This window comes from Pongo abelii, chromosome 4 (assembly GCF_028885655.2).
Source record: "Pongo abelii isolate AG06213 chromosome 4, NHGRI_mPonAbe1-v2.0_pri, whole genome shotgun sequence".
In the NCBI taxonomy this organism is placed as follows: Eukaryota; Metazoa; Chordata; class Mammalia; order Primates; family Hominidae; genus Pongo; species Pongo abelii.
Window position 1 is genome coordinate 116108701 of NC_071989.2, and position 27523 is coordinate 116136223.

At 35.1% G+C, this 27523-nt stretch overlaps 1 protein-coding gene across 3 annotated transcripts in view; it reads right to left on the reverse strand.

Annotated features, from left to right (window-relative positions):
• Window positions 1-27523, reverse strand: part of FBXL17 (F-box and leucine rich repeat protein 17) — a 526088-nt gene that overhangs the window by 266290 nt on the left and 232275 nt on the right. The window contains exon 7 of one of the 3 annotated variants that reach the window (XM_054556483.2): window positions 11396-12950. The exons of the other annotated variants lie outside the window; for them this stretch is intronic. Coding sequence (XP_054412458.2) covers window positions 12887-12950 — 64 coding nt within the window. The 3' untranslated portion in view covers window positions 11396-12886. Of the gene's footprint in view, window positions 1-11395; window positions 12951-27523 lie in introns of those variants that run through there. 3 annotated transcript variants of the gene reach the window in all.

Genomic DNA, 27523 nt, shown 5'->3' on the forward strand with positions numbered 1-27523 from the left:
GATGGAACGTGGTAGCTTGGGTGGGATATGTTAATAGAAATTTGGGTTGATATTTACATACACTCTTCATTAGTGTTACCAGAACTATGTTATAGTTTTGTGTTGGAGGAGATGATCCTTTTTAAGCTGGATGTGTTTATATCCAGTTATTGTGTTTATATTCATTTGTGTTTATATTCAATTATCATTCAAAATATATCTAAACCCCAAAAAGAACCAGAAAATCTATTTTTAGTCATATATGCCCTTCTATTTTCCTGATAAAATAACCAAGTGAAACATAACACCTGTATATTCTTACAGTCCAAAGGGCCCAAAGAGTCAACAAAAATTCTAAAAGCCCACAAGTGGAAAAATCCTATTTCTCAACTCCTTAATTTTAGATTGCTCTGATGGAATGGGGCTTTTGAGAATTTCCTCTAGAGCAATCATGTGCAGTTATAACAGGTGCAGAGGCAAGTAGTTTCTGGTCAGCTGTAGACTAGAGATAGTCCTAAGGTGTCCTGCTAATAGCACATGGCTTAACTAAAATACAGAGCATAATTTAGCCTCTAATTTGATCAGTCTAAAAATCAGGAAAAAAAAAATTGGGTACTAGGCTAGAACCTGGCATATGAGATATCGATCCAAAGGCACATTTTGTTAGAAACTATTTTGGAGGTCTTGTAGGTGAAACTAGATCAGGTTCACTCACTTCCCTCTATTTTCATTTAAGATTCAGTTTCTTTTGTTAAACCACGAAGCATTTTTTTAAAAATCGCCTGCGAAAGTAATAAACCTAAAAATTTCATCCAATTCAAATCAGACTATATTTACTTCAGATTAAACATGATTTTATTAACATTCTAGACAGCTAAGACCCTAGAAGAAGAAATTGACAGTTTATATTTTTACCATCAGTCATAGGTTATTTTATATATGTGTGTATATATCATTAATTCTTGGAGCAACTCATGCTATATAAGATTCTCTCTCTCTCTCTCTCTCTCTCTCTATATATATATATATATATATATATATATAGCATGAGTCAGCTAAAGGCCTATTTTCTAAAAGAAGGGTCAGATGACAAAGCTCACTGACTTTAAAAACCTTTCACAGCACAATATTTTTGATAAAAAGGTTTAGTCTATTCTTTACTTCACCTAAAGATACATTTAGCAAAAAAGAAAAAAAAGAAAAAAAAATGTCATTGAGAGTCAAAAGAAAATATCATGTCAACTAAAAGGAAAAATAAAAGAAAAAATCTCAGTACTCACTGAATACTACTACAAACATCAAAAAATTTCCATTTAAAGTCACCAGAAACCCTTGGGTTCCTAATACAATTTCAATTTTGTCTTTGCTTCCGTATATTATACTTGATATTGTTGTTGTTTATGTGTATGTTTTCTTTTTTAGTTTGCTTGTGCAAACAAGAATAAGGAGAAAGATATGCACATGAAATTTTTTAAAGCCAGTTTTGTCTAAGAAAGTAATTACAAATTTGGAAGACACCAACACTTATGTCTTTGTAGAAGTAGCTTTCAAATTCTATCATCCTCACTATAGTACAAATTAAGGCTATGATGAGGCCCACAGTGATAAATTCTGACACTCAAGAACTACAATGATGATTAACATCAAACCACTGTCATTGTCCTGTTCAAAACATAGTAAGAAAGAAAACAGTGTAGAAAAGCTGTGCTGGCACAAGGGGGTTATGCATTTTTTATTCCCTTTTTGAAACTACCATTAGTGCTCTTCTCTTACTCGTATAAATAAAATGCACAGTCAAATTGGCATAACTAACAGGACTTTGGGTTTCAAAGATTATCGACACACAATGGTTGTTCTCTTGGGGAAAAGGAGGTGCTTAGATCAAGAAGATGATGAGAAAAGAGAGTGCTTACGACATGGAAGGAGCTAAAAAGGGTGAAATTCTGAAGCATGGTATTGTTTCCAATTAAAAAAATCTTTAATAGATTTTTTAAAATTCTGCTTCAAAAAATCTATAGGTAATATGATGTAAACTTGAAAGCATAATTTTTAACATTAAAAGAAAACTTCCCAAATGCTGATAGCTTTCAATGAAATTAATCTAATAAAAAACAAGCATGAATTAAAAATTAATTTTTTAATATGCCATGTATAAATCCATCCAAACAGTGACAAATCTTTGAATAATAACCCCCTGGTAGGATTTTCAAATCAGAGTTTTACATTTTCATAAAACAATTTTTTTTTGTTTTCTCTACATATCAGTTAATTATTAAGAATTTCTCACTGGGTGCAGTGCCTCATGTCTGTAATCCTAGCACTTTGGGAGGCTGTGGCAGGTGGATAACTTGAGTTCAGGAGTTTGAGACCAGGCTGGTCAACAAGGTGAAACCATGTCTCTACTAAAAATACAGAAATTAGCTGGGCGTAGTGGTGCATGACTATAATCCTAGCTACTGGGGAGGCTGAGGCACAAGAATAGCTTGAACATGGGAGGCAGAGGTTGCAGTGAGCCGAGATCATGCCACTGCATTCCAGCCTGGGCAACAGAGCAAGACTCCATCTCAAAAAAAAAAAAGGAATTTCTCTTTAATCCTGAATTTATCAGAAAATGTAACCATCTTTCAGTAATTATTTTTTGTTTTCACTGGATTTCCATCTGTGATGGAGGCCAATGTTCCTCATTTGAGGTATCATTTTCTCTAATATGAGCAGTCAGTTGTGCTACTAGGGATTTTTTAGTCAACTAGCCTGCCTCAGTTTCAGTACCAAAAATGCTATTACATTACAAAAGAAGGTTATAAAACAGATGAAAAGTGAACGGGTTAATATACCAACAATAATTTGTCACCTTATTATAACTTGTCCTGTGGCACATACAAACTCTATGATAAAAACGGCAACCAAGAGAGCTTCTCCTAAACACATTTCTGATGATTTTTCATGATAGCTGATTAAAATACCAAATTCAACAAGAGTCTACAAAACACAGTTAAAAATTATGTGAAGATCTATAGCACAATTTGATTTCAAGCAGTTTAAAATTTTAATGAGATACAGATCACTCAACACTAGCTAAAGAAAGCAACTGGGAAACACCAGGGAGTACAGCTACCCATGTATATTTCTATAGGAAATATACCGTACGGAAAACAAACTTTTCAAAAGTATATATAACTTCAACAGGAACAACTAGATATTTAAATATCTGCAACAAAATAACGAGCCCAACCAAGCTCAATTACTACATTTATGTTCATGGTATGTAGGAATTCACTTCCCTATTTAAATGGGATTTTTTGGTTGACATGATTTTTAGGTAGATTTCATACCAATTATGACTGGGAATTACATACTCAGAGAATTGTATCAAATAGGTTGACTTAAAAACTCATTCAACAGTCTTGACTATTGTTAGTGGAAAATCTGAATTTAAGTATTTTCTTTTGATGATAAGCAATCAATCTACTGTTATTGCATCCTGATGGAGCATGTGAATTAAAAATGAGAAAACCAAAAGAAAGGTTCTTTCAGCACTGTCTTTTCAAGAACTGGGATTTTACCAATTTGTTCTACAGTTGTATAGGCTGTCAAGTATTATGAAATCAATGCAATGTATTCACTAGTTGTCACTCACAGGATGACAGTATTGTAAATTAAGGGAACGCATCTTCAAGCAGGGTTGCATACACATATTTCTAAGGAATTCATCTGTAGTCTGATTTACACTCTTAAAATAGACAACCTACCACTATCTGTTGAAAAGTCTCACAGGTATGAAATTGTCTAATTGAACATCATTTTCCTTTAGACTCAAAGTAGGCTCCCATTTAGCTTCAATCACTTTGCAGTTTTAACCTTAATATTTTCTATACAGTGAAAACGAGTCAAAAGACTTCAAGAATCATTTTGAATAACATTACTTATTTAAATATGTCTCTACTGAGATGAAAATTACTGAGTAGAAATATGTCATGGTAGTTACATAACCCCTGAGAATATATAAAATTGCATTCCTTATAGCAGTAATTGATTACCATAATAGATTGCTAAAATCAATTCTAAAACCTGAATAGAACAAAGATTTTCAAAATAAATAAAAAAAATTATTGGCAGGTAAACTAAGATCTTTTACATCTAAAGTAATGGTTAAATTACCATTTTTTAAATAAGGTTTTTCAAGAGGCTGTTGCAGTTCTTTTTTTATCTAAATAACCCATTTTTTAACCACATTTACTTAATAATCTAATAAAAAGTGACCAGACAATGTGATAATCAATACAAGTTCTGATAAGTCTCTATAAACAATTACATTTTTTATGACTGTTTTATTAAAAGAGCATTTTAAAAGAAAAAATTGTTTCAAAGGATGAATAATCATACATAAACTGCTTTTACTTTTAATGTTTCCTTTAAGACTCTGTCATACACATTTATATAACCATGAACATAATAATAAATGTAATTTACTTTTAAAATATAATTTTTATCATGGGAGAGAAAGAAAACATTGAACAGGTTTTGTGAAGTCAAAACTGAGACTTGGATTAGGAAAGAAATGACAGGAAAAAAAAAATCTCCCTTTCATATGCACAAGCGAACTCTAAATTCTAAACCAAGAAGCACAAACCTTAAAATTAACAGAAAATCTCAAATCTTAGTAATCAAGAAGCTCTGAGTGGGAGTGGAAAATAATAATGATATTCAAAAGTATCTGGATATAGTAATATAATTTTAGGACATGCCTCTAAATAGAATGATTACTAGGCCTTTGAATAAGATGTCAGGGGCTGTTATTATATACAATTCAATTTAAATGAATAAAGAAAACGAAAAGTATCTTTTCAAGATTTTAGCTCGGGTAGTAAAAATGTAAAAACCCAGAACAAGCTCATTTGTAAAAACAGCTTTTCTGTATGCTGAAAATATCTCAAACCAATTCTTTTCCAATGCTGCCTAAAAGGAACATTTATTAACTTCTAGGTTGATAAATGTTAAAGAATGTCTGCTTTAATATCCTACTTTATTTTTTTAACTTTTATAGACTGTCAGTTGTGTTCTAACTGCATAAGATTTATGGGCTCAAAGATGGCACAACCACATTAGCCAGGTGTGCTGAGATTAGGATAGCTCTTATAAGTTCAATTAATAACATCATATTATTGTGTCCTAATCTAAAAGACTGACTTTGAAGTTCTGGTCCTCATTTTAATATATCTCTCATTTAGATTTTGTTTCTGAAAAAGGAAGATAGAATAAGTAATTTTTTTCAATGCTCTGAATTTTTCAAGTCTTTCTAAACCTTCAAATTTTAGAAAAATAGCAAAACTCAAGAAACATAGTTTTCATATAAATCTCTAAGCAATTCTCAACTCTGCTACTGAAATAAATAACATATTTCAAACAGGAATAGCAACAATTTTGCAGGTTTAGATCTACGCTTGTTTTATATCTATTCCGACACAAACTTCTTGTTTCAAGTTATTTCTAACCCCAGTAAATTATTACTTCCTGGTTACATTAAAAGGCTCCTTGAGCATCTAATGAATCTTAAATAACAAATGTGTTTCCTTGACTATTCACCAGTGAAAGCTCTGAATTCTCTTATAAATAAATCTGTGACTGTTTGGTAATAATATTTTGCTATAAGAGTGATTTGTGAAAGATTTGCAACCAGCCCAAGAATTCAGTTACCAAAACCACAAATGAAGAGACCTCCAGAGTCCTCATTAATAGGATGACTATAAATGATTTAAAATTGCAGTGAGGTGGATGCTTCTATGAAAAGATAACTTACACGGGCATTATTGGTTTTAATAATGAGAACCTACACCTTACAAGGAAAATTCTAATAAAACATTCCATTAGGGGGATAAAAAACAGGGTGGGATTTACTTCTTACCAACTAATCACCACTGTGTATTCCCTTATATTCTCAGAGCAGCAAGAGACCACATTTTCATCAAAATATAAATCTTTACTACAGAGGAAATTTCAAACATTGATCAGTAAGAAAAAAATAATTATTATAGTATTTGTTATAATTATGAATGCTAATTATTATATGGCTATAGTAATTATGGTTTCATTATAACTTATAGCTTTCTCTTATAATTTCTAAAAATTATCTCAATAAATGTAAAGGCTAAATTTCAGGGTTTTATTTGTATAAAATCATTTCAATTATTTAAGAGTAATTGACACATAAATTTGCATGTACAATCATATTCAATTTAGTATTCTACTAGGAGGATAACCATGAGTCCTTCCAAAATGAATTATTTTATATTAACCTTGACTGAAGGAAGTCCTTTTTTTTTTTTTTAAGGCGGAGTTTCACTCTTGTTGCCCAGGCTGGAGTGCAATGGCATGATCTTGGCTCATCGCAACCTCTGCCTCCCAGGTTCAAGTGATTCTCCTGCCTCAGCCTCCCTAGTAGCTGGGATTACAGGCATGTGCCACCAAGCCCGGCTAATTTTGTATTTTTAGTAGAGACAGGGTTTCTCCATGTTGGTCAGGCTGGTCTCGAACTCCCGACCTCAGGTGATCTGCCCGCATCGGCCTCCCAAAGTGCTGGGATTAAAGGTATGAGCCACCATGCCCGCCCTGAAAGTCCTTTTTAAGAAATGCAAAAGTGTGAAGAATTCACACAGCTCTGTTAAATCAAAATTATCTCTTATAGATAGTAATGACCACAATAGACCAAAATCTGTGTTTGTTATTAGTGTTACGTATAAAAGAACAGAAACCCCTAATTATTTAATTACACTAATGCTCTCTTCTTAATAGACATTAACCAAAATGAACACTATTTAGGAAAATGTGTTCTTTTTAAGGGAATAAATAATATTTTGCTCTATATAATATAATATTTTGCTCTATATAATATGATATGCAAATATAATATTTGCTCTATATAATATATATAATATAATATGTTGTATGTATAACAAACATTGAAAAAGTATGTAAATAATATTTTCTCCTTAAAAATTATTTTAGAGAAATTTTATTTTCTAATGGATTTGGTTAGCAAGTACAAAAATGTCTGCATTTCAGTAGGCTTTCAGTAAACAATGATTTACAAAACACCTTTGCCTTCATTATTACTTCCTCTTGACATACATTTTATTTAACTATGTAATAATGATGGTCTTACCATACAAAGAAGTATCTGATTTCCCAGGTCAGGCTGTGAAAACATCACTATGACCATTGAAGTTTACATTGCCACCCCTCACCCACACTCCATATTTCTAAATATGCATAAGAACATCTCCATTTGGATGTTCTGCCATCAGTTTACCTCTAACCTGGCATAGAAACATGGAACCAAAAGAAAGGAATGTCATATTAGCAATGGGAAAAATAAGAATTTTAAGGGCCTTCAAAGAGAGAAATGGAAATGGTTAAGTAAAGTGTGATAAATACCCACTCCAACGCATATTGGGAAACAATAATCGTCATTAATATGATCACTGAAGATTCTAGAGGAACACGACGGCAAACAGTAAAACTGTACAAGCACTATGATGACAATTTTAAAAGCATTATTCATAAAAAGATGTAGGAAAAGCATCAAAAATGGTGAAATTTTTGAAGTAAATTTTAAACTTCTCCCATAAACCACCTCCTCTTTATCTTTTTCTATTTGTATATCTAAAATTTTTTATATCAAGTTTGGCTCCTTTTTTTCTTTCAGAGGTCTCCAACTAGTACTATGCCTGGGGGAAGTGGCCATGAATGAGATATTAGTACACTGTATTTAAATATTAATAGTTTATGCATTTGAATTCTATGTGCCATGTTAGCCTTCTTTATAAGCAGTAATAATAAACTATTTGAAATTATGAGAGAAATCTGAAGTATTTATTTTATTTACTCCATTCAGTCATTCATTCAGAGCACAAATGAACAGTGCATTTTGGAGACTGAATTTTAAACTCCCTGAGAGCAGCACTGAATTCTCAGTGCCTACTATGATGACAGGAATCAAGACAGCATGCAGAGATCTGCTGGAAGAGAGAAAGAAAGAAATGGAGGGCTGAGAAGAAAGGAAGGAAAAAAGGTTGGTCTATAGGAAAGCAAAGAAAAGGAAGAGAAAAACACAAAAAAGAAGAAAATACAAAAAAAAAATGTAGGCTTTGGAGTCAAATATCTCAGCTAGAATTCCATGTCTATTCTTACTGACTGTAAAATTGCAAATGTATTTTAATTTTTATGCTCCCATTTCCTTGTCTGTAAAAATGAGTCAAATGAGTTGGCACAAGTAAAACATTCAGCAGAAGTCCAATACACAGTAGGTATTCAGTAAATACCAGCTGCTCTATTAATGCCTCAGTACACTTGGAAGAATATATATTTTTAAATAACTTGTAATGTTCTAATACTATAAATTTAAGTACTGGCAGTAAGGTAAGGTTAAACATTGGCTGTCCTTATTAGCTGTTTTGAAGATATATTACCATTACTTAGAAAAGCCCAAAAATCTAGCTTCATTTTTTCCAAAAATGGCAAAAAACAATAAATAGTGATTCTCAAGATAATGCCAATGGCAAACAACTCTAGTATTTGCTAAAAGACCACAATATTCCACTAAAGGGAAATTATGTGAACAAAAAAACCCCAAACTCTTGTATTTCATCTCAAAATTGAAGCAAACATATGAACATATATGGAGTTGTAAATAGAGAGAATCCATCAGGAGAGCCAGAGTGAATCCTCTGTTTTGTTTTAAGAAATTATTTCATAATGCAAATAATTCCCTATTCACTTTGTCTGGTTTTTACTTCTATAATTTAATACATGAGGTTTTCTTAAACTGGGGACATAGTTGTATTTCTAACCATAAGTTTTTAAATAACAGATAGATATAATTTCAGAAGAAGACACATAAAAATCCAACTAATTTTTCCCCCAAAACCTCGTATCTGAACTGCAGCCACTCTTTCTGGGATAATAACAGAGTTCTCTTTCCAAAATAGGCCCAGCTCAGTGTACTGAAGGAAAGAAAAACACAGTTGTATCAGGAGAGATACCACAGAGGACTAACAGTGTGACAAGAGTAAATATTGGAAGAAATTTTCCATGAAGTAGAATATTTGAAAACCATATGTATGTGTAGTACGTGTACTATATTGATGTATCCGCTGGTTTCCAATCCTAATTCCAACATCCTCCAGGCTCCTGAATTCCCCACAGGTTGGCAGCTTCTTCTGTAGAAATCCTCAGATGAAGATGCTCTTTGTCCCCCACTTACAAATTAAGTCTTTCCTGCATTTGCTTTTCTTTCTCTTCCTTATTGACAAAAACAGCTGCTATGGAATTTGTAGTGTTTAATAAATTTGTATTTTAATAATGACATCATCTAAATATATTTTTGTCATTATATGTTTAAATAAAAAGTATTGCTATTATCCCTTATGTTCCAAAGTAATCTGATCAGAAACTCACAGCCTCAAAAAGGGTAGCAATACATGTAGTGATAGCTTCAGAATTTCATTGAAGAAGGGATCTGGGGACATCAATCAGGTGGAAGGAAGAGTACCAATGGATATCATCTTACTGCTGTGCTGACATAGCTGGCCCATAGCTTTTACAAGTCATCTGTTTATTTAGCATAGATTTGGAGAAAAAAAGCTGGTGGTAGTTGTGAGAGGGGCTAAGACCCACAAAACACTCCTTACAACAGCTCCTTCATATTTAAAGGGGAAAATTTCAATACAAACTAGGAGTGAAGGCAGGAACAAGGAGAATATTTACTCCCAAGTGCTGTTTCTGTTCCTGGTAATTTCACCCTTACACGTAAAAGGGTAAGAATTACGCAAGCATCTGGATCCTGATGAGAAACCACCTTAACTAATATCTTTGGGAATGAAACCATGTTTATAAGAGATTCAGTACTCCACTAACATCTTAAAGTACACTCATCAGTAGTGAAGTGAACAAATCTAGATTTTTGTGTCTATCTTGCTTCATAATGCCTTACACTCCTAAAAATGTCTTACTGAGTAAACAACAAGGAACTTAGGCTACACATGGAATTTTGGAAAATCCAGAGAAAAGGCGGGGGAAAAAAGTTCTTTGTTCTAAAAGGTGACATGTGCATTGGGCATTCCTTTTCTTCTTAATTTTCAATTTAGGGCTTATGGAGTTCAGAAGCAGAAGGATAAGATGGTTATTTCCTCTCCAATCAATCACTCTAAACTTTATAATAAGTTGGACATATCTGATTTCCCATAAAATGAAATTCTTTAGGTGAATTATTTTGGGAAGCATCAGAATGGAGGCAAAGAAGTAAGTTCTAAAATATTCATCTCTTCCTCACACTATCCAGAGGTCAATGCCTCCAACATAGTTTTTTATAGGCCATGGCAAGTATAAGGGGTATTTCAATCATCCATGAGCAACAATGGTTGCTGTTTCAAAATAGGAGGAAAAAAGTTGAATTATTTTGGGGGAGAAACAACATAAGATGACTTTTGAAGAAAATATTTTTTTGTCATCTGAAAATATGAATATGTATATAAGTATGCGTTTATATGTAAAAGAAAAATATGCAGATAGGTCAAATCTTTTAGATTTGGAGACAGGAAGACCTTAGACCTTCTTTTTGTATTTATGAGCTTAACTCTTTAAGTAATTCAAATTACTACTGGTTAATGTTTCTTGAATCACTCATTTATCCTGAAAAACTTTCCTTTATTCTCACAAAAAAAGGAAAATGGCAAACATATTTTAAGCTTGGTAAATGTGAAAAAATTAGGTATTCAAATAAAAGATCCAAAACCAACAAGTCATAATGATAGCAAGTTTCTGTAATACATTTCTGGGTACGCCACAACACCAAGTTTAAACAATGATGTTTCTTGCTCCAAAGTGGGCTGTGGATGTAAGAACTAGTTTTTCTTGCTCAGTCAAGCAATATGAAGCAAAGGACTACAGTCAAAGAAATAGCTGAATAGCTTCTGCAGCCAATCCATACAAACACACAATGTGGTACTTAGTGGTACCTTCCTTACACCAAAAAAGATATGTACTAATACATAAAACTGATTCTTCAGAAAAAAGTTCATAATTATATTAAATTTGCACTGTGGATAAAGCCCAACTGCAAAAACTTAGAGAGCTTGGTAATCCCAGAAATTTCTGTGAGTGGCTATTATTAGGAATGTGGTCTAAACTTGACAGGAAACCTTGTATTTCTGTTAGTATGAAAAATTGCTTTGATCATTCCACATTTTCTTAAGATAGAAAAAAGGAAGATTTGATGAATCCAGAATATTATTGATGTTATTTTGAAACCAGATTTTAACTTATTAATTACTTCAAAACTATAACATAAAATTGTATATTTAAAGAAAAGGTAACATTCATTTCAAATTCCAAGAAACTCTTTTTGATGATTAGATAACATCATCCAATCTTTCAAACAAAGGGTAATAACATTTAAAAATTAGAGTTCTCAGAAATGCTATATTAACTTACAGTATTATCAAAGTTGCCATAACTTAATTCTGTACGAACTAAATATGTCTCTTTTAAGATGATAATCATAATGCTAATCACAAAACATGGAAAAATCTTGAAATGTCTTTGGCATTTTTAAGAAGGATAATTACATTCGGTGTAATCTCTTATAAGTATACAATATTTCATTCTGACTCTATGGAAATTGGTTATCTGCGCATAATACATAGCAGGTGCTGGCAAGCCAAGGCTGCACTTTTTGTAGGAGGAGGTAAGAGGATCAGCCTTTCTCTCATGCGTTACTTGGAAGAGCCTCCTCCTTGATCTCTGCCTCTATGTCATGGCATGTTGCTCCTTATCTCCCCACCACCCACTTTCACAGAATCAGATACATCACCCAAAAACTCTGTGTTTTTGAATGTTGGCATGATCACCTATTAGTAATCATGCATGAGAATAAAGTGGCATGCCACTTTTGAAAAAGCTGCCATAGACGATAACTGCACACTGATGAGATTATTTCATTATTCTGGAGCTTATCATTGTCCAGCAGTTACTTGCTTCAGAAAATGTACTGTACTTGTGAATTATATATTTCAAGAGAAAGTCATGAAATCAATTTGATAAGATACTCCTGGACAGGTATCTTAGTAGCACCCTTCTTCCTCAAAATAAATGATCCAACAGGACCACCTACACATTTATTTCATACAATGTTTCTTGAACAAAATGAAACCTCAAATGTTGGGATAAAGAGAAGCATTACATGTAATTTTAGGTCCAGTACGAACTGGATGAGTTGCTAAGAAATACACTATCTATGTCTAGACTATCGATCATCTGGGCACAACACTTCCAAGATAAATACTCAAGAGCTATTGAAACTATTTGTTACTGTATACTACTTGGATTTTAAGTTATCTTGTTTTAGTTTTCTAGAATTTTTTGTCTATTTTTGTAACTTCCTAAGAAAGTTCTCAGGACCAGGACTTTATAAATGCAAAGATAACTTAAAGATTCCAAATCAAAAGGACAAGATTGTTGGTAGGATAATGTGTTATTCAGTAATTTGTCTAAAGTTATTTTTAAAACATACCCTAGCTAATTGGAGATATCTTACAAACAAAAGTAAAACAAGGTCAAGCAAAGAAAATATGTTTCAGACTACAAATGTCAAGATTACTGATATTTATAGAAACTCTTTACTTCTCCCCTTTTTCTCCTTCTCTCTCACACATCTGGCCAGTTTTTCATTGGCTTCACTCTAAATTTGCATTATCCATAGAATTTAAGCCTGGAGAATTTAAAACTCTATCTTGCTCTCTTTTTGCTTATCAATAACGTTGGTAAAAGATTTTGTGTGGGCTTTTGGATTGTGTGTAGATACCATACCTTTTTTTCTTTCCTATTCCAATGCCTAGTACAATTGGGCCTGATATTATTCAAGAGATAAACATCTCCTCTTCAATTGGTCAAAGGTTAAAAAGGTAAACCAGAAGATACTGCAGGTGGGAAGAAGGGACAAAGATAAATTACAGGTAGTCATAAAGAAAGTTTAATTTTTCCCCTCACTTACACACAGCCTTTATTTTAAAGAAGTAATGCATCATTCATGAAGTTAATATTTACTTACTACTGATTTAGTGCGCAATTGGCAGTAGGCAACAGGGAGACATTGGAAATACAAAGATGAGTAAGACTCAGTCCCCACTCTCATGGAATCCAAAATTGTATAAAAAGAACCATGAAATTCTGTGGTAAGTGCAATATGGACAAAATATGAAAAAAGAGGCAGAAAGAGGAGATCAAGTTGCCTATCTAAGAGGGAAAATAAAAGCTTGTGGCAAATTTTATGGAGAGAGCCACATAAGAACTAAACTTGGGTAAGAATTGCCTCAGATTTACTAACTCATTGAGAATGAGCATTCATCTCCCTGCAAGAGAATCATTTATCAGGAGTAATCTTGTATTCATATGTGGCCAATTGAGAAATCTTTAATACTCAGATGAAAAGATCTAACTGAAATAAGAATATTTTAGGCACAAAGTAGGCACTGGAAGAATTAAGACCATGCCATATTTAGTACGTGTGTGTATGCACGCTCACCATAGGGGAAAGGAGGACCAATGGGGAAAGGGTGAGGCATGGAGGTAGTGATTACAGTGTTTAAGTAACAGAGGATATTCCTGGACAGGAAACATTACATAGAACACAAGTTGTGTCCCGTTAGCACCTGAGATACAGCATTCGCTAATTTTAGAAATCACAAAATAATTCAGTCTATTGTCTCTACAAATCTGAATTTATGAAATTTGATAGGTGTCTTATACCATCTTGGATTCACAGCACCTCCAGTTTCAGTTTCAATCAGCATTTTTTGAGTTCTCATAAGTGGACTGCTGACTTCTGCTGGAGGAAATACAACAATCATGCGGACCGATGCCACTACAAATTTATAGTTTCCAAGCTCTCAAAACCACTCAGCAATTCTACATTCTGCTCGTCAAGTCCCTCTGCCACTTCTCATAGCAGGTCTTCCAAATTTTAGCTCCTGTCCCAAGGGCCCTACCCAATTGCTCCTCTGGCTCAGGCTTTTATCTCACAATTTGATTGGCTTCAAAGAACAATTAGAGGACCTCAAGCCTGCATTCTCTCAGCTTCTAACACTCCACAAACTCTTAGAAATGTTTAATCACCATCCATCTTCTTTCTTAGAGCTAGAAGGCATCTACTCCCCGCCTCCTTCAGGTTAATTCCTTCTGATACTACCTTATTCTTAACTACTTACTTACTAGTGATTCAGTGCGCAATTTGCATGCCTTCTGAATTCCTCCTGAACTTCTTCCATGAAATTTCTCCTTCCTCTCACTTATATCTCTCTCTTACCTCCTTTGGTTCAGCCTCTGAACATGTTTAAGTTTCTCCCACTTTGAAAGACTAAACAAAGTGAAACTCCTCAGTATATTATAATCTGGGTTTAGTCCCCCACCCTATCATTTTTTGTTTGTTTGTTTGAGACAGGGTACTCTGTCACCCAGGCTGCAGTGCAGTAGCGGGATCTCAGCTCACTGCAACCTCTGCCTCCCGGGCTCAAGCGATCCTCTTGCCTCATCCTGCCAAGTAGTTGGGACTATAGGCACATGCCACCACACCAAGCTAATTTTTCTGTTTTCTGTACAGATGGGGTCTCACTATGTTTCCCAGGGTAGCCTCCAACTCCTGGGGTCAAGGATCCACCTGCCTCGGCCTCTCAAAATGTGGGATTACAGGTGTGAGCCACTGCGCCTGGCAACCCACCACGCCTGGCAACCCACCATGTCTTTTGCTAAGAAAAGAGTCTTCTTTTGCAAGATCCTCCTAATGCTAAATGCAAACTGCTTCCCATAGTCCTTAACCTTCATAACTCTCTGAGGGACCTGGCAACCTCTTGCTTGAAATTTTCTCTTCCTTTGGCCTCAGGTGACAACTTTGCCTATTTTTCAAATGATTTGTCTTTTTCATTTTCTCTAGGGTTTCTGCTTCCTCTGCCTACCCCTTACAAATGACATTTATTGGGGATATATCTGGGCCCTCATACCATAGCAATCCTGAGAATATATCCACACCCAAGGCTGTAAGAGTCACCTATAGATTGACATATCCTGAATGCCTGGCTCAGATTTCTCTCCCAGGTTCTACTCCATACATTCAACAGCCATGTAGATATAAACTCAAGGATATCCCCCAAAATTCAAGCTGATTGCTTATTCATCGAATGGTACCACCCAATTACACAAACAAGAAACTTCAGCCATTCTTTTTTTTTTTTTACTCCCCACATCAAATCATTAATTCTGTCTCCTTCTAATTTTGAATTATTTTCCCTTAATACTTTCTCCTTATCCCTGCCTTCAAACTAGGTATTGTCATCCCTTGCCTGGAACACCTGAATTGTCTCCCTCCATTAATTTTCTTACATCTTGATATTAAACTTCTCCTATTTGTCCTAACATGGAAATGTGATGATATCATTCCCCTATTCAGAGTTTCCTTCACGGTGGCCCCTGTCTGCCTTGGCTGCTTCTTGCATGCATTATACTCCAGTAACAATGAGATATTTCTATTGCTCCACACATGGTGTTCCTTCTACAGCCTGGTTTTGTCTGCCCAGGGTGGGTTATCTACCTGGAAGAACAGATCATCTACCTGGCAAAATTCTACTTGCATTCAAGTCTTAGGTCCAATGCTTTTCCCTTCTTAGTGAAACCATCTTTGGATCCCCTCCCTTGACCCACCAACCCCAACACACACACAGACCCAGAAGTTTCACGCATTCCTTCTCCTATTGTCAAAATGACTGCTATCGACTACAGACCTTTCCACACGATATTCTTATTTGCTAACATGCTGTATCCCTGCTGTTCTCTGAGCAGGGCAGAGGCCAGGTTTTCTTTGCTTTGGAACCCCAGAGTCTCAAACCATACCTAAGCCATTCTAGGACCTAATCAATATTTTTTTCAATGAAAAGAAGGACATCAGTCCTTTTCTTTCCCACCACTCTTCTACACATCTACAGGAGTTCTATTTCTAAAAACAGATCTGGGCAGGTTACTTGCCTAATTAATCTGAAGGCAATGTGATCCTCTGGAGAAATTTCCAAACACCTCAAGATAGCATCCTAATCTCTGTAAGACCCACCTGAACCTATTTGCTTCAGTCACCTTCTAACACTCATCCTCCTGTCAGACTCCAGCAATCAGACTACACGTTGTTCTATGCCCCAGGCCTGCACTGCTCTCCTCCATGTCCACATGGGAAAATCCCCCTTATCCTTCAAGCTTCAGTGTAAACCTCACACCTCTGAATCATTTCTGACCTCACTACTCCCATCCCAAGTTGAGGTGATTGACTTGCTCTCTGATATACTTCCAGCAGCGCTCAATACATTTGACTCACTCTCTGTGTTTTAATTATTGGTTTAAAAATGTGTTTCTCCTGCTAGAATGTCAGCTCCTTCAGAATGGAGGTTGTTACATTTATCTTTAAATCCCTGGCACTTAAAAGCATGTGTTTCACATACTAGCAGAATAAGAAGATAAGCATGTATAAACAAAAAACACAAACACATTCTAACTCACTTTGATTGGCATTAATTTGTCTACACTTAAAATATTCTCTCTCTATTCCTATCATTTTGCACTGGTACTTCAGAAACTATAAGAGGCTCCACTCAAATTATAATTATTTTGAATTCAGTGTTTTACTTCCTCTGTAATCTTTTTTGCAAATAGTAATTTTTTTCAAAGACTGTTTTGGTACTTTTTTCTCTGTCTACTTTTAGCAAAAAGAGATTCTTAAAAGGTGTTTAACGAGCTAAATCTGTACAGACCCAAAATAATAGAGTAAATGGTAAATCAGTTGGACTTGAATTTCTAGATGCTCCTTACTATTTATTTTCTTAAATCAACTCAAAGGAGCAGTGCTCTGGCATTCACAGGAGCACCTCTGCCCAAAAATGTTGTTTATAAACAAATATCAATTTGTTAACTGATTTTTTCACCTAGAGCCTACATAAATAATATTAATTAGTAATACTTATCATAGCATTTGAAATCCAATTGGGAATAAGGAAAACCGTAGGGGAAAAAACGTTGATGAGAAGTTAGACAGATTTCTTTTAAACTGTAAAAAAAGTCCTTACACATGGAGTGCCAACATATTAGGAACCAGGCTACTCAGCAGGAGGTAAGCAGTGGGCAACCAAGTATTATGACCTGAGCTAAGCCTCCCGTCAGATCAGCAGCAGCAGCAGCAGGGGCATAAGATTCTCACAGTGGAGGGATAGCATTAGGATAAATACCTAATGTAGATGACAGGTTGATGGGTGCAGCAAACCACCATGGCATGTTTATACCTATGTAACAAACCTGCACGTTCTGCACATGTACCCCAGAACTTAAAGTATAATAATAATAATAATAATAATAATAAAAGATTCTCACAGGAGCATGAACCCTGTTATGAACTGCTCAAGTGAGGAATCTAGGTTGCATGCCCCTTATAAGAACCTAACGCCTGATGATCTGAGGTGAAACGGTTCCATTTTAAAACCAACCGCTCCCCGACCCCGAGTCCACGGAAGAACTGTCTTCCACAAAACCAGTCCCTGGTGCCAAAAAGGTTGGGGACCACTAACTTACATGATGAATTTCAATGCTTAAAGGAGAAAATATAACATTACAGATCCCACCATGCAAAGTTATTCAGATACTAAACACATTCTTCAATAAACGAACATGACAATTAACATGTTTTACCAGAAGAACAGCATTCACACACACACACACACACACACACATATATATACACACACATATACAAATAACATGCTATTAATGTATTTATTCATCTGCTGTAGTATTTTATAAAGAACATGAAGTGTAACTCAAGGTATCTCTTCATGACCAGATTTTCTACAACAGATGTTTGGTCACAATGGAACACTCAGTCTTCTGATTCTACGTTGCTCTCTTCTCTCTTCTGCTTTTACCAACATCTGCAGCTAAAATTCCCCTATCTTCTTTTATGTATATGAATATTTACATAAGTATATTTTGAAGCCCAGATAGCTCCAAGAAAGTCACATCCAATAAACCTTCCTTGAGCCCCTTAGCTGAGGTAAAGGTGCTTCTACATTCTTCATACTTGTGAACTTGCTTCTTTTCATGAAAAAAAAAAAAAAAAAGAAAAAAGGACCGAAGACTGCTTTCTTAGACTGATACTCACCCTGTCTGTGGATGTGTCTGCAATTTGGCTCCATGTAAATTTGAGAAAAGACTTTATTTTGGCAAGGAAAACACAACTCACATTCTTTAATTTCTTAATCTATGTCCCAGTAAGCTGGTAGAGATTTTGATTTAAAAAACAAAACAAAACTCAAAAAACTTAACCTAATGGAAAAAACTTTTACTGAAAAATTACAGAGAGCTATCATAGCATCTCCTTATCTGCAGCTTTTAAAAAATACAATAGCAACTCACATTTATATGATGATGGCAGAACCAAGGAAGGGTGATACCCCTGGAAACTTTATTTTGGTTCCATAATTCTTTGGTATTTCTAACACACTTAGACCCAGTTAAAAAGAATCTTAACTTAAAAGAGGTTTTCTATTTGAACCATTCCTCAAACCAAGGAGAAGACTGTTTCCTTCCAGGTCATACTCTAATGCCCTCAAGGAGTTAATACTCATGCTATTAGGGAAAGTGATTCTTAAAAGTTGCTGAAAAAACTAATTCTATATGAACCCAAAATGATATGATAAACGGTAAATTATTTGGGCTGAATTTAGGTATTCTCATGGACCAAAATAAATACACTGGAATTATTTCTAACATGAAAAAGCTCTCATTTAATCATGTGTCAACTGGAGAAAGCAATTTCCCACAGCTAAAAGTATTTAAAAATCTGATATAAAAACAAAATTATATGAAAATGCCATAATACATGGATTTGGCTACTTGCCAAGGGTAGATACCGACTTCTGCAGATTTTTCTTTCAAAGATATACCAAGTGTTCCAACATTTCTAATCATTTGATAGTCAACTGCTGTAGGCAAAAAACTGTACCTAGTAATTCTGTACTGTCGATATTTTAAACTATTTCATAAACATTCCTCATACAGTATGTCTAATAGATTTTGCATACTTTCTCTTATCAGAAACTTCTTTAACACATATAATCTACTGAAATTCTCCAACTAAATTAAATCATAATAGGAATGAAACTGACAAAATCTTTTAGTTGGCCTATTTTACCTGGAGGAACCAGTAAAATGACTCTGAATCTCCATATAAATTGAAAATAAACATGTTTAATATTCAAGTAATTTAGTTAGACTTACAGACTGATAATTTTGCTAACTTTTCTATATTTAAAAATGCAAATGTGATAGAGAAGCATAATAACATTTTAAACACATTGTTTTAGGATTGTGTATTTTCAATCAAAACCTGCTAGAACCAAGAAAAAAATGGCATTAAATAGAGAAAGCAGTTGCTTCACTATCAGTTTCACAAAAATTTTTAAGGAAATAGTAAATTAGGATCAAATTTTCCATATACTTTGATATACTCTAGTTTACAACACTTGCCAATGATGGATTGAGGAATACAATTTAGATTAAAAAAGCATACATGAAGTTTACTGGTCAGATAATTTTCTACTTCTGTCATTACAAGTAAGGAAGTACTTGTAGGAAAAATACATCAGAAACAAAACAATGAACTTAATAAAAGTAAATGAGTAGAGATCACATGGTAACAAGCAGAACTGTATTCCTTGAACACAAGAGCATCACAGATTTCTTCTCTCTCAGAACTGCTACAATCAGACAGAACTCTAAAGTTCATAAAATCCAACACCAGATAGGTAAAGACATCTTCCATTTTATCTCCCCACCAAACCAGCTTACTTAATAATTTCCCTCATTAAGCAATACTAACTGGCCAATTTCCTTCCTTCTTCCACTTACTTTCATTCACTAACGCAGAAATGTTAAGAAGTGTCTTACAATGTTTACTATGGGGAAGTCAGGGATATGAAACAGGTTACATTTTTAGTCCCAGTTCTACAAATAAAGAAAATGACTTATCAGATAGTGAGAATTATTCTAAACAACAGTGAGGTCAGTTTTGAAGAGTTATTTGAAATCAGAACTTTAAGTGGCTAAGTCAGTTCCCAAAGGACATTTTTAAAGGGCAGCAAAGGAACCATTTTTCTTACAAAATACAGCACTAAATTTTCGGTTGCCTAAATAATAATAATAATTCATTACAATGTAGAGACAATCACTACTGACATTGAGAGAGAAATGCACAAGACGGCAGTGATCATAAGATATTAAGACTCATCAGGCCAGGCGCAGTGGCTCACCCCTGTAATCCCAGCACTTTGGGAGGCCAAGGCGGGTGGATCATGAGGTCAGGAGATCGAAACCTTCCTGGCTAACACAGTGAAACCCTGTCTCTACTAAAAATACAAAAAAATTAGCTGGGTGTGGTGGCGGGCACCTGTAATCCCAGCTACTCGGGAGGCTGAGGCAGCAGAATGGAGTGAATTCGGGAGGCGGAGCTTGCAGTGAGCCGAGATGGCGCCACTGTACTCCAGCCTGGGCGACAGAGCAAGCCTTCATCTCAAAAAAAAAAAAAAAAAAGACTCATCACCAAAATTGAATCAGGATCTTAGAATGTGTATTAATTTTCACCACTTTGGTATAAAAAAAAAAAAAGAAGCACAAATCCCCATATTCAAACGAGAATTAATTTGATTCATGGGCTCCATGGTAATTCTAGTGGTACTTTCTCTTTCAACTATCACTATAGTAGGATATACTAACGGGGTTTCACACTCCCAGCTCAGTTCTTGGAATGCCATATCCTCTTCCCCCAGTCAAAATGGCCACGAAAGTCTACCTCACAACCTCAGAGAAGTGATCCTGAGAAAATAAGAACCAAACCCTTCTTTGAGTTTTATAAACCCTACCCAGGATTTTGAGTTATAACAAACAGGCTTTTCAGCATTAAGGACTAAAGCTATATAACTTATGCCATCACCCAAAGATCTAGAAGACTCCTGGAGAGTCAGTCATTTCTCTCATGTCAAAAACTATCTAAAGTTTCCACACAGAGGAGGAGAGAAACATTCAGAGAAGCTGTATCCTGGGGGTGGGGACACTCAAATCATAGGCTAGGGACCCCCCCAGACAGGTTTCAGCAAAAAGGGATCTGTGAAACCTTATCTAGCACAGGCCAGAAGAGCAGTGTCTTAGTCTGTTCCTGCTGTTAGAGTAAAATACCTTAGACTGGGTAATTCATAAGAAATAGAAACTTATTTCTCACAGTTCTGGAGGCTGAGAAGTCCAAGATCAAGGAACTAGCAGATTCAACGTCTGATGAAGGTTCTCTCTCTGCTTCATAGAAGGTGCCTTGCTGTTGCATCCTCACATAGTGGAAGGGGACAGGGGCATTCACTTCAACTTCTTTTAAAAGGGCACTCAGCCCTCATCACTCTAATCACTTCCCAAAAGTCTCTACCTCTTAATACTATTTCAGTGGGTATTCAATTTCAACTTGTGACTTTTGGCGCGACAACAACATTCAGACCATAGCAAGCAGCAAGAACTCAGAGTTTTCCCAACATCCAGCATAAACTCGAAGCAGAAAAAATAAAAGTTGAGACAACAACATCTTTCTCTGTCTCTCCTTTGCTACCTCCTCTCTCCCCACTCTTACAGTCAATGGAAACTACTGTGTTTAGATGAAATTGGCATAATACAATTTGGATGACCTTTCATCAAAAGTGTAAAACATGGGCCAGGCACGGTGGCTCATGCCTATAGTCCCAGCACTTTGGGAGGCAGAGGTGGTGAGAGGATTGCTTGAGGTCAGGAGTTCTAGACCAGCCTGGGCAACACAATGAGATCTTGTCTGAAATAAATAAATAAAATGATGGATAGGTGGCAAGATATTAAGTAGAATATATGTAGAGGGAAATAACACATATGTAATTGGAATTCCAGAAGAACACATCAGCATATGAGAAAGTAAAAATTTACAGAGATACTAGCTAAGAATGTTGAGAAATGATGAACACCAATCCTCAAGTTTAAGGAGCTCAATTAAATGCATAATAAATAAAAAATAAACACCTCAATGTCTCACCATAAATCTGCATGATACCGAAGACAGAAGAGATATTAAAACCTGTCAGAAAATAAAGGCTGATCACCTATGAAAGAATGTTAATTAGATTTATAACGACCTCTTAATAGCAAGAAAGAGTACCTGGAAACAGTAAAATCATACCTTCAATGAGCTGAAAAAAAAACTCATAATATAGAATTTAATATTCAGCCAAACTATCTTCCCAAACAATAAAAAATAATAATATATGCAAAGTAAAAAAACTGAAAAGGGCCTCTCATTAAAGAAAATTCTAAAGAACACAATGGAGAAGGAAGGAAAATTATCTCAGATGGAAGGACAGAGACGCAAGCAAAAACACTTGTATATATACACGTAGCTGTAAACATCGATTGTATAAAACAATTATTTCTGATACGGGAGGGAGAAGTAAGTCTGACAAAAGAGTATATATTGATTACCTATATATTTTGTTAAATGTGTATATTAAAATAGTGAGTGTAATCATTAAAATACCAGATAATAAGAGTATATAACTGCTAAACAAAGAAAAAAATAAGTGCCAAGGATTCCTGATATTCCACTGACACTTTCCACTGAGATGATCCAAATAAGGCTAGTGCTCCACTTTAACCAATCAAGTATTTCTTTTGCCTTGCTTCTGCATTTGCCCTGTAAAAATCTTCCCCTCGTGTCCCTTTAGTGGAGCCCCAAACCATCTACAGTCTGGAGCTGCCTGGTTCATGAATCACTGTGTGTCCAAATAAATCCTCTAAGTTTTTAATGTGCCTCCATTTATCTTTTATCAAACAAAAGAAGCAAGTCATAGAGGAATACACACAGTATGATTTCATCTATATAAAGAAACAAAAATAGGCAAAACGTAATTATATAGAATTACACAGGTGACAAAATCTATGCTAAAATGTGCCAAGCTAAGAGTATGGTGAGGAAGACTCTGAAAAATTGAATATCCACATCCAAAGATTACAGATTAATATCTCAGGGTGGTCTCACAGGACACATCAGGCCAAGTGATTTCATCCTCTACAGTAGCATATGTAATTCTGATGGCTGCCACTAAGTGGCAGTTCATGCTACAGGTTCTGGAAAAAACACAGAATGCTGAACTATATAAAAGTATGTCACAACAATATCATTAATATTATCATGTTTATAATCTCTTAAATGTTAACTACATGTCAGTCCTGTGTTATGTAAAACATTATGACTCCTCATGACTCAAGCAAAACAGGGGCTCCTTGCTTCGCTAACAATAAATGCAAGACAAGTTATTTTGTCAAGGTTACAAAGCACATGGCAAATGACAGGTTCTAATTACATGACTCCAAAGCCTGTTCTCTTTCCACCACTGTTTTGTGAAATGTACACAGTGTCTTTTGTAGGATGACAATGATTTATAAACATATATAATATAATTCAACAATATAAATTCCTTGAGGGTGGGCTCTATATCAGATTTATCTTTCTTGTATCCTTCAAAGTAAACATTCAATTTTTAAAAAGACTTAATTATGTAAGGAGAAAAATCTTTTAATTTATTTAATTTTAAAAACTAAAATTTATCATTACATACATTTAGAGAAATTATCTGTCATTTGAAGAATATCTTAGGTACAAATTCTTTCCTTCAAAGATAGTTTCTGACTGCTCAGTTTCTCATTACTCTCATTTCTCATTATCCCCTAAGTAGATCTCACATTTAAGCTTCCTCAGTGTCACTTTGAAGTGTGCTACACATGTGTTAAGCACGAGAGAGCTAGGCTCTAGTCCTGGCTTCTTTTATTTTAACTACCCTTGACACATGAGTCTCTTTGGACAGTCTGTACAGTGGCTTCAGTTGAGCATTATGAAGCCTCTTCTGCTAGCTTAACCACCTTACATTACATACCAATCTCGGTACTTTCAGTAAGTCATATTCAATTCTTCTCATTATTAAGTCCAAGTTCATAATCCATTAATTTACTGTGAATGGAAAAAATAGCCCTAACTTTAAGATAGTCCATGTTCTCTCTCTGTGTTTTCTTACATCCCATATGGCTTATGTTTTTAAAATATTCCTTTTTACCTTGATTATTTTTCTGCTCCTAAGTCCAATGCATAAGAGAGCAAAAGCTGACAGCAGAGAATTCTTGAGAGACTTCTCCTGTTCCTAGGCCCCTTAACTTTCCATCTTATGTGTGGTTAAAAACCTAATGTTTATTTGTTGGAAAATTTTCAAACATACTAAAAGAGGAAAGAGTAGAATGTACATCCATGAATGTTTCACTTAGATTTATCAATTGCTAACATTTCACCACATTTGCTTCATTGCTCTCTCTCTCAACATACATTTTTCTTTGCAAAACCATTTGAAAGTAAATTTCAAACATCACAACATGTTACCTCTAAGTATTCAGCATGCATCTCCTAAGTACTAGGATAGTCTCCTATTAAATCACATTATCATTATCATACCCAAGAAATTTAACTTTGATACAATCTTTTTTTTTCTCAGATACAGTCTATCTCTACTTGTCCCAATCATACTGCAGCTTCAATCTCTCGGGCCCAAGTGATCCTCCCACCTCAGCCACCCCAGTAGCTAGGACCACAGGCACACGCCACCACACCTGGCTAACTTTTTTACTTTTTGTAGAGATAGGGTCTCCCTATGGTGCCCAGGCTGATCTCAAACTCCTGAGCTCAAGTAATCCTCTGGCTTCAGCCTCCCAAAGTGTTGGAATTATAGGCATGAGCCACCATGCCTGGCCCCCAATCATGTTCTTAATAGATTTCTTTCAATCCAAGATGCAACAAGGGATCATGCAATGCATTTAATTGTCATTTTCCTTTAACTTTTGCTCTTGTGTTTCATCACAATGACAATTTTGAAGAATCTATATCAGTTGTCTTGTGGGACATCCATAATCTTGATTTGTCTGATTGCTTCCTTGTGATTAAATTCAGATTAAACATTTTTTGGCAAGAATACTGTAAGAGGTGCTGTACTTCCCACAGGATCACAGGATCACATATGAAGGCACATAATAACGATTTTCCGCATTATTGGTGGTGATATCTGATCACCTGATTAAGGTGCTATCTGCTGGATTTCTCTATTGTAAAGGTACCTTTGCCCTATGTAATTAATAATTAGTGAGCTATTATTTTGAGACTACAAAATTATCTTTTCCACAGCTTTCCACACGGTCATTTTATCAAGCTGAATCTGACAACCTTAGTTTTGTGTGGGTCTCTTATTCCTTTTGGTTGTTAGATTAACTAGTCTGTCCTTCTCAGAATGCTTCCTTAAGTAATGGCACCATAGGTTCTTTCGTGAGGCCTATAGTTTTAGCATAACAGTCTGCTGAAGTACTCAGTATAAAGAGTCTCTTTTTTTCCCTAAATCTTTAGAACTTTATCTGAATTAGAGCTTCAAATGTAGTATTTTCCGTAATACTTGCTTCACGGCTCCTATAGGACAAACTCTGATATATCTGCTTGCCTTACATTCTATAAAAAGAAAGAAAGAAAAAAGTCATCCAAATACAAGCGGAACTAAACTAAACCATCACATTTGAGCCTATCGGACTCATTGGTTAATAAGAAAATTCTCTTTGCTTCACAAAATTACAGGACAATCTGTCAATCAAACTCCTAACTTGTCTCAAAAGAGAGTTTTACGAGGTTGTCTGTCACATCTCCAGTGTTCTGTATTTGCTGTGGATCTTACTTTATCAGCTCTAATGAAGCAAACTACATAGAAAGGTAAGATAAGGTTTCTATCAAATCTTAATTCCCAAATCAGAAGTCAAGAGGGCAATTCAAGGCAGAGCACAGTCATCTGTAGACACCCAAAGAAACTTTACTAAGACAGATAATTACAATAGTGGAACTTTTTGAGAAAGTACTGACCTAGGCTCAAATGTTACCCATAAAAATCAAAACTAATCTTTCTATTATGCAAAATGGAAAGGCAATTTACATAAGGACACCTATGTTTCCATTTCCATTTTTACCTATGCGAAAAACCTGGCAAACATTCAAAGGAAGTGATCTAGGGATGATCGACACGCATTAATGGTTCTAATAATGAACACAATATGCTCCAATGACATTCTTTATTCTTAAGAACTTTGATATCAAAGGCAACAAGAATGCTTGGGTTAAATGATTCATTCTTCCACAGGAAAGCCTAAATGGCCAGCAGAAATCACAGTGAGTAAGAAATTGTGGTCTCAACCTTGCCACTGTGGTCAGTTTCTTCATTTACGAAAAAAAGAACTCAATGGGTCCTCAAGATTTTGAATCGCTGGTGAACCTGAATACATAGGTGACTTAGATATAAAAACATTAAGTAGATACTAAAATGAAATAACTCCATGCACTCTCCCAAAAGATTTAACCAGAAGCACAAAATTTAAGGGGGTACCAAAACACTCAAAAGTCAAGATAATAATTTAGTACAATATTTTTTAAGATAAAAATTAACGCAATATGATGGACAAAATATCAACATTTTAAACTAACGCTGCTGTTGTTTGATAATCCTCCACTATTATGCAATGAGAACAGTCATTTCTACTCAACTGGTGGAGTCCCCCACTTGGAAGGACACAATGGTGTCCAACAGGTTGAGCATTGTGGATCTTTCTATATAGTCAATTTTTTTTTATTGTAGAGCTTTTATTAACTTTTTTCATTTGGTACAAAATATGAGGGGATATACTGATAAGTGTATATCGAGGCATACTTTCTTCTATATTTTTGCCTCGGGCTCTAGTATGATCCAGCAGGGTACTGGATTTAAGGATTCAGTCTGTCAGTTGATACAGCATGAAGATACTTAAAACTAAATGCCTCTACTACAGGAGCTTTCAGTCTCATAAAAATGAAGAGTCGGTTTTACAAAAAGTAAAGTGAAATACAAAGTACCATAGAGAGAAAAAAATATCCTGGAATTCAGGGGGCATCATATATCCTTCTGCTGAGAGGCATAAAAATTAGAAAAGGACCACTGGAAGTGATACAAGATTACCATATTTAGTAAATAAAAATGCAAACATTGCATGAGATATACTAAAAAGTATTTCTTGTTTATGTAAAATTCAGATTTAACTGGGCATCTTATATGGTTTGGCTGTGTCACCACCCAAATCTAGAATTGTAGCTCCAATAATTCCCGTGTGTCATGGGAGGGACCTGGTGGGAGGTAACTGAATCATGAGGGCAAGTCTTTCCCATGCTGTTCTCATGACAGTGAGTAAGTCTCATGAGATCTGATGGTTTTATAAGGGGGAGTTCCCCTGCACATGCTCTCTCTCTTTCCTGCTGCCATGTAAGGTGTGACTTTGCTCCTCCTTTGCCTTCCACCATGATTGTGAGGCC